General features: G+C 48.2%; 1 protein-coding gene across 1 annotated transcript in view; it reads left to right on the top strand.

The window, feature by feature from the left end:
• The first annotated feature begins 1,208 nt into the window (after positions 1 to 1,208).
• Positions 1,209 to 11,411, top strand: part of GEFmeso (Guanine nucleotide exchange factor in mesoderm) — a 197,977-nt gene continuing 187,774 nt past the window's right edge. Inside the window, exons 1-2 of the mRNA XM_055071604.2 lie at positions 1,209 to 1,920; positions 4,539 to 4,721. Coding sequence (XP_054927579.2) covers positions 1,860 to 1,920; positions 4,539 to 4,721 — 244 coding nt within the window. The 5' untranslated portion in view covers positions 1,209 to 1,859. The remainder of the gene's footprint in view (positions 1,921 to 4,538; positions 4,722 to 11,411) is intronic.

Raw genomic sequence — 11,411 nt, 5'->3', positions numbered from 1 at the left:
TGCAGGAGGCAATCAAGGCGGCGCGAACGAGAGATGGGAGAGGGGTACCACCCGCTAATAGAATTTTGCTTCGCATGCGGCGCTCTCAACGCCGGCGCAGCAGCGCCGCTCTCGGTGCCGTTCTTGTCCATTGTGAGAACGCGTTATTTGCGTAGCCATATCCACGTTTTAGACGAAGCCTCTTAGAACACCAGCCAACACGAGCCTCGCAGACACATATACCGTCATTCCCATGACGGCACGGTGCCCCCTTAAGAAACTCCCATAGACGGTGGCGCCAGATTACCCTCTAGGTGTTATAGTGAGAAACTCTATGGAGAAACTCTGTCTTTTTCCATAGAGTTTCTCACTATAAGAGAAACGTCTAGAGAAACTCTACGCTTTTTCCTTTCTCCATGTTCGCAACCACTGCTTCTCACGCATGCGCAGAAAGAGCGGTTAAACCCACTTTCGATGTGCTAGTGGAACATTTAAAAAAAAACTCAGCATACAGCCTTAATTCATTGATAAACAATAAGTATTTCAGATTACAGCAGGCATAACTCGTGTAAAGGCTAAACCCCATTGGCGCGATTTTGTGCGCGACAGCGACGAGCGACGGGTTCGCGCGACGGATCGGGCCGTCGCTTGAACAGATCGCTCGGTCTTGTCGCGCGATCGCTCGGTTTTGCAAATCTAGAATTCGTCGCTCGTCGCCCGGAAGTGCTATGAGCGACTAGCCAATAGCGCAAAGCCGGAACTGGATGTACATGACTCTAGTACTTCCGATTGTCGCACGGAACGAGCAAACGATCGAATTTTTATAGGTGCAAGGATAAAAACCTAGTGGAAGACTTTCAGAAATTTTTTATGCTGCTTTTTACAGTAAAATACATCAACTTAAGTTAATAAAGCACGCGTCACGCTAGTTTCGGCGCCTATATTGCTGCCCTCATACCGGCAACACTGGGGAGACGTCGCTCGAAGTCATCGCTCGCATGGGGTGCAACTTGTAGGCGACGAGCGAACGCGACAGCCATCTCCATCGCGTCGCTTGTCGCTGTCGCGTGCAAGATCGCTTGCATGGGGTTTATACTTAAGTGTTACGTACATACATGCATAATGCATCACGTCCTCGCTTCGCTTTTGTTCGTGTCTCGTCACCGTTACATTACATTGTCGTCTTGTCGTTCTGGCGGCGGAAAGTGGAAGCTTTAGGTGGCCTTCGCCTCGGGGCCTGTCGGGGCGCTCGTGTGCATGGCTGTGTCGATGTGTGGTCGGCGCAGACTCCGACGGTAGGAAACTTTTTCGACAAGGCCGCTGGCCAGGCGTCGACGCTGTCCGTGCGTGCGGAATGAACGTTTTCGTGGCTTTTGAGCCTCGTGCGCGCTTTTCGATCACTCCCGCGTTGCTGGCTACGCTCTCGCGTCCCGCACATGGCACAGCTGTGACTGCGGCGGCCGTGGTGTGCGTGCCCCTAAGTTTTGTTCTTCACTTCTTTCTTGTTTTTGTTTCGCACTTATGCACTGGGCGCCTTGCGCAAGAAAGGAGCGCCTTGTTGCTGTTTGCGGTGGGACGAAAGTGCTGCATGTGATGAGGCGCGGCCCGAGCGCTCGCGAGACAGACAGCGCTGTGAAGTTTTTGTTTTCGCATCGGCCAAACCCCTAGTGCGTGTGTGTGTGCGTGCACGCGGGGCCTTTGTGGACCCGTTGAGTGAAGGGGTTTGCAGAGGAGACGTTGTTCCCACACCATTCTACACCGGCGGTCGCGAACGGTGGGGAATGGGGCCGATCGCTGGTCGAAGCTCGCCGTCGAAGACTCTCCCCGATTGACTCAGTGAGCTCGACACAGTTGAAAGAAGGACCCCGTTTTATTGGAGCATGGGCCGAGGCGACGCCCGTTCGGACTCGGACGAATCCGTGCAGTGGGAAGAATTTTTCGGTAAGTATGTGCTTTATGATCAACGTCATTGAACTTAGCGCCGTTTCGGCTACGAAAGTATGCACCTTTCAGAAAAACACGCAAAAGCTTGGTCCCCAAAAGCACTCACGGCCGCACAGAAAGGTTGAGGAGAGCGAAGCCCGACAGTGCCTTGAATTTTGTACGCGAGTGAGTCGTAGACGCTTTCATTTTTCCTCAAGAAGGTCCTTGCGAGCGCTTCACACGAGGCGCGCCTTGCTGGCGCCGGGTGGCTTCTGGAAGCGAGTAGCGCTCGCGGCCTTGACATCTGCGTTCTCGAAACCTTTCGTTGCCCCCCAAAGAGAAAAAAAAGGAAAGCGAGTGATACGGGAGAGCGGAACTACGATATTGGATCGGCTCATCCGAAACGACAGAACTGTGCGATTCCGTCAGCTGTCGACAGTTTAGTCGATCTTATAATCGTTTCGGCATGTTGCCTTAGGATGAAGCAATAGACTTATCACTTAGTACGTCCGGACCATAAAAGCAGTAGTCACCAGTATATGTCATTGTCCCGTTGTAAGCGTTTGCGTATATCTCGGCACATGTTACTATGCAGTATGAAAGTTGTGGCAGATTTGCTCTCGTGTACTTCGGTTAACGTAGAAGTCACTTGTACTAGGTGATGTACTGTACAGAAATAAATAAATGTTGAGTACAACTACACTTCCAGACAGTACAATTTTGTGAGCGCTACTTTTGTCTGCACTCTAACTCTGCTCAAACTCAGTAACGGTGTTGCTGTTTACACAACCTAGCCTCTGAGAGATGCAGAAAGTAGTGAAACGAATTCCTGGAGAAGGTGTAGCGCTATGTTAGTTAAAGTTTGGGCCTGTAAGCCTGGACTTTCTTCAGCAAATGAGTGTCCAAGTTTGGGTGTAAGTTTGTAATGCTGTGAGAAGCTTGAATTTTCCTGGTTTCATTGTTCATACGAAACAACCAGTGAGTATATAACGCCTACCTAGTAAGGCCTTGTTCCATTTGTGGGCCTCTTATGATCTTCGTATAGTAAGTGTTATCTCCAGAACAATCGAACTCGTTGTGAACAACAGGCAGTGTGATTGCACAGTGTCCTGCTCTGGATAGAGAACCACTGCGAGGTCTCTTTCAGCCCAATATCTCTCTTGTCTGCAGTATTTTGTAGCTTTACAATACTAGCACACAAGCGGTATTAAAGTGTAAATACTGGCACGCACACTTGAAGATAAAAGTGGCCCACAGCGAAAAGTGAGTCAACAAATAGGGAAAGACGACAAAGTTAACCTAAATAGATAGTGGGTGAGAGGAAAAGAGATAATCGCCCTGGCAAAGGATGGTAATGGCTGTTACTGTGTTGGCTTGTCTTCATTGAATAAGAACAGAAAGAAATCTAAAAAAAGGTACTGAAAGGCTTGTTGACGTTAATGTGGTAAAGTCCACTCATTATGAGGTGTCTGTAGGCCAAATGACAATTCTGAAGAAAAACTGCAAACCAAGATATTTAAACTGGGAGATTATAATATTTTTGCAAATGTGCCACTGTATTCCTCAGAAAATAGAGTTCAGTGAGGTTCAGCTGGTAAAGCCTGTCATACATACAATGCTGAATGCTTAGAACACTCATTGTGCATTGTTACTCAGTAAGTCTTTTACACAGGGAACAGAGTTGACCATTTAATCGGTTAATTTTTTTTGCATGCTGCAAGGGTTTGCTTATATGGTTTTTCCAAAGAAATGGTCTCAAATGCTTGCTGTAAAAATTTCATATTGTTTCACATAACATTTGTGGAAGTACTCTGATAAAAAGTATTCTTCTCACAGCACAATAGGTGCACAAAAAAAAAAACGTTTTGTTTTTTATATTAGCCCTGAAACTGCACAACAATTGGGATACCTTTCTGTGGCTCAGAGAGCAAGGAAAAAAAAGGGTTTGAAAATTGTTCTTCACTTGCCATCATTGTGCCTGAACCAGGTGTCTCCACCAAGGGACAAATAATAATTCCAACGATCTTGTTTCGCACATAAAGCATATGAGAAGTGTACTTAAAGGCATTAAAGGGTTAAATGTGCGAATTTGCGCCAATGCCCCGAAAACATAATTTTAGGGTGTGTCTTCTACAGTGCTGTGGCAATAACTTGTCGTTCAGGCAATGTCACATATTTAGAAACTTTTGTTTAGCACATTTCTTTCTGGAACTCAACATGCGTAACATTCATTGGCAGTAGTGAGCTTTCAGAAAGTGTGGTTCATGCACTGGTTGTTGTAAATAGCAACCAGCACAAGATTGTCTAAATACTTTATTCTCGCAGACCTGTGCACAAGAATGCGGGGATAAAGAAAGGATAGACAACTCTTTATCTGCATCCTTCTTTTATTTGTCCCTGTATTTTTGTGCACTGGTCTGCAAGAATGGTGTATGAACATGCCCAAATTTTCACCTTGCGAAGAGAAGATATTGATTTTGCAATGACAGAGGGCGCTCCTTGTATCGCACACATCTGTTCCATAATTCATCTCTGAATCAACTAGCCCATCTCAACTGTTACAAAGTTTTCTGATTCACATAGCGCTTGCTGTTGGTGGGTGATGCAGCTTTATCTCCTTTTCCTCTCTGTGGCAGGCCCATCGCTTGATATTAGCGGCTCCCTCCTTGCTATGTACGACAGCCTGGCATCTGAGCTGCACTCTGATGGGTCCTCCTGTCCACCGCCGACTCGCCCACCACCCGCAGCTCGTCGGCCTCTCAGTTCTAGCTCAGACTGTTCTTCATCCTCTTCCTCATCATCATCACTCTTGCCTCCTGGTGCGTGCTTATAATGAAGTCAGTTCTGTCAATTGAATTATATGTGTACAGCATACTGATGACTGTTATGGCTCTCAAGTTGTGATGATGAACAAATGGACTGGGAAAGCACTATTTACAGTTGAACCTTGTTATAGCAAAGTCACTTCTGATACAACAATACCTTTGTTATTTGCAGTATTTAATGTAGGTAGCTTGTATGCGACATCACGGACACTGCTTCTCACTGTGCTAGTACCCAAAGCATGGCGACCATGATGACGTCGGTGCCCTATATCAGCACACATACACCCATTTCGCTTTCTAACAGTAGCCATTTTTCACCGTATTATTACTGTTATCAATCTAAAGCCTGATGCAAGATATGTCTGTTGTGCTGTCACGTTTCGTGTTTATGCAGCTTCTCGACATGCTAGTACCCAAAGGTGATGGCCACAGTGTTGCCATTGTAAACCACGTGAGCACATACGCTGATATCAGTGACAAATAAATTGTGATTGGGTCTATGTGAAGGACCGGTGATGCTTCTAATGGGCTCATCAGCAGCTTGCTGTGCCAATACATGGCACATTAACAATGATACATTTTAAATATTAATATGCAATTAAGTGGTTGGTGGTAACACAGAGGATCGGAACATTCGTTTGCAAGCCAGTTAAGTGAGGCCATTGGCCAAATGTGCACAGTTGTCTAGAATGTTCTGTTTCAAGTTGTTCTTGCTGAGTATTTGACATTTATGCTACCAGAATACAGGCATTGAGCTGCAGAGCAAATAAATATTCGCTTCGCTATAACCCATGTCTCAAATCAAGCATTTTTGGTTTCGTTATAACAGTAAAACACTCAGTGAATTAAGACATTGGCAACCAAATGTTAGATTTGCCAGAATTCAATAGCTTGTTATCTGTGCATTTATTATGCTATCCAGGTTTGGCTGTCGTAGTACAGTCACCCGGCCTTTATAAAGAAGTGCTTGGGACCTCCTAAATCCTTCGTTATACAGGTCACTTCGTTGTAAAAATTTCACTGCGTAGCTATCACAATAGAGCAGGCTTAGCATGTTTAACGAATGAAATACTTTGCACACTTCGTCTGACAGTATGTTCCACCCACTGCAGTCAACGTTGTTGGACCGAGATTTCCAGTATGATCTATAGCGAAGCAAAATAAAGCTGCAGATTGTGGAATGCCGCTATCGCTTCCCTCGCTGTCAAACATTCTTAGTTTGCAGGATTTTCTCACTGTTGCCTTCGTTGACATTTGTGTGCTTTCTGCGTTAGATGGCTTTAAAGACATTGTCGGTCGTCAGTTATTACATCATGACGTCATCATCAACTGCAGCATATTTCTCAGCTGTACGATATACCAGTAGATGCGTTACACATAGTGTACGAGTTGAGCGACTTCTAGAGCAGTGCTGCAAGGACCACTTTGGATATTGGCACCCTAGTCAAGTGCATCGCTAGCGCTGCCATTAGCGCTAGCGCACATCGTACCTTGGTGACGTTTACGGATGGCAGTGGAGGCATTGCGACATGGCATTCGTTGTAAAGCAACTAACCAGTCATCGGGGATGCCTAAATTGCTTCGTTGTACACGCAAATTCATTGTAGAGGTGTTAACAAAACTTATAAAATATAAGAATTTGGCCAGGACATAATCAATCTTTTGTTATACAGGTCATATTGCTGTAGAGGTGTTGGACTGTAGTAGCTGTAATAGATTTCATGGGGCAAAAATAAACCAAGGACATAAAGATGCACACAATGCTTTGTGTGTCTTTATGTCCTAGTTTTTTTGCACCATTGCATCTATCATAACTGTGCAGCCAAAGCATCAATACCATTATGGTACTAGAAGGTTGATCAGTTGTAGCTATTTTTTTTAGTGCTCTTTCTGCCCAGTTCTTATTTCTTCTTACCGGTTGCACCTTGACAGTTATGCATCAACTAGCCAAACAGTGTACGGTCAAACCTCGATATAACGAACACGGATATAACGAATTATTGAATATATCGAACTCTTCCGAAATATTTTTGTCAAACACATGTATTTTTCCTATAGCGAACGCGGTTTGGCATAAAACGGATATAACGAACTTCGCGACGCCAAGCCCTACCTCACTTTAATAGCAGGCGGCAGGCTTCGTTGCACTACAAGTGTGTTGTGCGGCGCAGCAAACGTTCAGGACTACCTCGCAGGCGCTGACAGCGCCACAGATGCCATGTCGTCATCGAGAGTTGACAGCCAAAGAAATCGTGCGCGTCTCACAACCGCTGACAGCGCCACTTCAGCAGAGGCGGCAGCGGCGTGATCGAATGTTGCTTTTGAGTTTTAGTGTTAGCAGTGGCGTGGCCGTCGTCTCTGAACATCCCGCAGACGAAGCTCAGGCTGACCCTGTAGGCGATGAGAACATTCCGACTTCACAAGAAGCACTTGCTGCGTTGGATTTACTGCGCCGCCACTGCAGTGCTATTGAGGGCAGTGGGTTTGCCCTTGTTGAGTGTTTGCAAACTATGGAACAGGGCGTGATACGGAATGCGATCAACACCAAGAAGTAGGCCGCGATAACGCAGTTCTTTGTGCGTAAATAAATGAACGTGACCCAAGTAGGCATCATTCGAGTTGCTGTGCCTTCTCTGATTGAATTTTGCTCCTCTTGCATGTATTTTTTACGAAATTTTATATTAAGAATTATGGATATAGCGAACTAATTTCCGACTTTTTAACTGTTCGTTATAACGAGGTTTCACTGTACATTGCTGGCATTGTACAGGACGACATCCTCGTTTCAAAGACTGATACCTCTATGTGCCGAGCTTCATCGCAGTTGTAGCAGTTGATCAGAAAGCTCAGTAAAGTGGAAAGTTGGGATAGTTGGTGAGTAATCATCATACCTTGCTGGTGAAGCAGCGCACTGACACGGACACAATGAAGACACACAGAAAAAGACGAAAAACGCTTTCTTTCTGGCTTGAAAAACGCGGTTCTTTCTTGATTTCTGCGAGATTTTTTGCCACCTTGGCAGATAAAACGAATAATGTGATTTTCAAAAAATACATTTTCTGGCAATTTTTTGCGACGCGAAAGCCGCGTCCCCTTAAGTTGCAGGAGTGCAGGTTGCAATTGCTTATACTGCCACAACCATTGTGTTCTTTCTCTAGGCTTCATTCTGTGTTCAGGGTATTACACATATGCCCAAATATGTTTTATAGAGTGTGGGGATGCGCGACTCTCGCGCGTCCCCTGATATGGCATAGCGCGTCTCCTGTAATCCAGCTTCGCCGCGTGGCCTGGCGCCCGCAGCGGTCGGAGTGGTTGAGGCGCAGTACGAGAGATGGCGCGAGTGTTGCACTGCTAACGTCGCCGACAGGCGGGGTTACTTGGGCGCCGAAAGACAAGGCGCTTGCTCTCTTAGGCGGCGGGATGGCAAGCAGCTCGGACGTGCCGCGCGTGCGCCGAGCCATGCTTCTGCGAGACCGTCTCACGTGGCCGCCTTCGAGCGCGCCACTGTTCGATTGACCGTACGCGCGAACGACCAGGCGTTGGGATCCAGCATGGGGCGAACATATTCGCTCGCTATCCGGTCGCGGTGAGTCGGACTTCTAGATTTGTCGCGCGCCCATCGGCATGTTTTGTGGATAGCAACTCGGCTAGCAGTCATTGATCTATGAAAGCTGCAATAAATGCCCTTGTGATTGTTTGCACTACTGTGTTGTCGTTCCTTTGACCAAAGAGCACGGGGGGAGGAGATCCCCACATCTGGCTGCCCAACGTGGACCTCTTGGGGCATAGGACGAGACCTTTGTTTGAAACGAAGCGTAGGGCTTGCGTGGATTTTGATCGCTAGTGTTGACGGCGTGCTTTCTTGAGCGAGGCGACGGTGGTTGAACTGTGTTTGAACATGTCAACATGCTAAGCCTTTTCGCAAGTGTTTTTTAATGACATTCGTCTGTACGATAGCCACGGTCTGCATCCTGGGAGAGCGAGGCTTAGTGCCCGCGGAGCATTTGCAAGCCTGAAGCGAGTGAGTACAGAAGCCTCGTGGGTGGTCCGAATTCCTCATGTAAATAGCTTCTTCTATCTCTTTGACTTTAATGAAGTTGTGGCTCTGGGAGCCGGGTGGCCGCGGGCCACGGGTGCCACTACGGGCTGACTGGTATTGCGGCCTGGCACCGGGCGCTCCGACACCGTCTGGGACGGTGGGCGCTGTCAACTCGGATGCTGTGTGCACCGAGCGGAGTAGGACCACCTCACAGAGCTGACATCTCCTCGCGGCTGCCTGTGTTGCGCTCATTTTGGGTGTTGTTTTTGGATGCCGGTTGTTGTCAGGGTAGCGACGCTTTAGGCCTAAGGTTTTACGAAGCTGCCTGTCGCACGTGGAGGGACACAACCTGGTGGACCGTGGTGTTGAGGCGTTGCAGTTTGCTTCCCTCATTCTATTTAGCCTCGCACGAATTGAAATTACTCGTTCGACTCAAGGAAGCGAGCTTCGTTCACGTGAACTTAGCATCTGAGTAACTGCCCAATCTTTTGCTAGCCGAGACGAACATTGTACCATGTGGGCGATGCGCATGCAGAATTCCTCTCCCTTGCACTACTTTAGTGTTTGCCAAGTGTGTTGAGTGTACGCAGCGTGATTGGAGTCACCCCTGGTTTGCCGTCACCTGCACACCGCCTGCGCTGCTGCCCCGGACTACGATCGAGCCACCGGCCCGGACTACGATCGAGCCACCGGGCAATGGTGATGCTGGGGCGAGTTCGGCGCAGCGACTTCGGCGGCCGCCTGTATCCAGCTTGCAACCCTCGGCGGCGGACAAAAGAGCCGGTGGTCACCGACAGCTACTGCGGCTCTTGCCAGCAGGGCGTGTCGGCGCGAGCGACGCTTGCTCGTTCTGACTACTGCGTCGCCGTTTCCGGAGTCCTGGCCTGGAATCATGCCGTCGAATCTTCAAAGCTGCTGCTGTGACCAGCGGACGCCGGCGGTGTACCCAGGGACAATGTCAGCTCGCATGCTATGGACAGCATGTGGACATTACCTCAGCGCGGCCACTGTTGCATGTACTACCTTGTTCGCGAAGCACGCGTTGATGTTAGACCGTGTGACATGTTTCGCCGGAATATGTAGTGATTTAAGGTTGGGGGGATGTGGGGATGCGCCACTCTCGCATCCCCACATAGCGCATAGCGCATCCCCACATCTCCGCATAGCGCGTCTCCTGTAATCCGGCTTCGCCGTGTGGCCTGGCGCCCGCGGCGGTCGGAGTGGTTGAGGCGCAGTACGAGAGATGGCGCGAGTGTTGCGCTGCTAACGTCGCCGACAGGCGGGGTTACTTGGGCGCCGAAAGACAAGGCGCTTGCTCTCTTGGGCGGCGGGCCGGCGAACGCGGCGGACGTCCCGCGCGTGCGCCGATCCATGCTTCTGTGAGACCGTCTCGCGTGGCCGCCTTCGAGCGCGCCACCGTTCGTGTAACCGTACGCACGAACGACCAGGCGTTGGGATCCAGCATGGGGCGAACATATTCGCTCGTTATCCGGTCGCGGTGAGTCAGACTTCTAGATTTGTCGCGTCCCCATCGGCATGTTTTGTGGGTAGCAACTCGGCTAGCAGGCATTGATCTATGAAAGGTGCAATAAATGCCCTTGTGATTGTTTGCTCTACAGTGTTTGTCGTTCCTTTGTCCCAAGAGCACGGGTGAGAGAATCCCACAAGAGACACATCTGACAGTTTGAACATAATGTGAACGCCTGTTGCTCCAACCCTCGCCATCTGCCATCTTTTATTCCGACAGCAATTATACGCACTCCAGATGCTGCATGGTGTACTGGCCGTGTGCAACTTCTTCTGGCTAGTGAAAGAGAATGTTGGACTGTTGGACACTACACGCTATGCTCTAGCATGGGCACATGAATGCAGGATCATGAAATAAAATAAATATGAACTGTATCAGCATGGTCCCATGCTTGTGGTTGCCAGAGCACGAGTGCCCGGGATTTATTGAGCAGGTATTTTATACAGTAAAATGGGGTAACGCCCCTCAGATGGTCATGCGACGATATACAGAGAAGTGGGACTACGCCCCCTTAGCTTAGCATAGCACACGTGTAGCACACATGACACGCATAGCACACGTGTCAGACGCGATACGATACGTGAACCAACTAGCCCTCATCAAGATGTTACCAAAAGAAAGGGTTTTTTGCAGCAAATGAGGCACTAGCCACAACACATATGATTGTATAACTGAAGGGAGTGGACCAGCTGCCTAGTGCACCATGTCTATACATCACAGCACCCACAAACACCTAATAGCATAGCTTTAGCCAGCAGAGCTGACCAGTAAATGTCATCCGCATCTAAGCAGAAGTTAGCAGGAAATTCTTGCTTGGCTTTGACAATAGTCTTCCAAATGTATCTGCCAAATTTCACTTTTTCTTTTTCATGAGATGGACAACCTTTTGGTGTACTGTGTAAAATTTGTATTTTGCAGACAAAAGCACCTGAGAAATGAATCGGGATGTCATGATATTGTCACATTGTAGTGATGGTGAAGAAGCAGACAGGGGCCGAACTGCGAGTCATGAAACTAACTCTTTACTGGGCAGCATTGTTCCCGCCAAAACAAACAATACTCAAAGTACAACAATAGCTGCGGGCACAGTCAGTTGTCAAAATCTGATGTGCGAGTT

The sequence above is a fragment of the Dermacentor andersoni genome, chromosome 7 (genome assembly GCF_023375885.2).
Source record: "Dermacentor andersoni chromosome 7, qqDerAnde1_hic_scaffold, whole genome shotgun sequence".
Lineage (NCBI taxonomy): Eukaryota > Metazoa > Arthropoda > Arachnida > Ixodida > Ixodidae > Dermacentor > Dermacentor andersoni.
The sequence above is the reverse complement of the archived record's forward strand: the minus strand, read 5'-3'. Positions and strand labels throughout refer to the sequence as shown.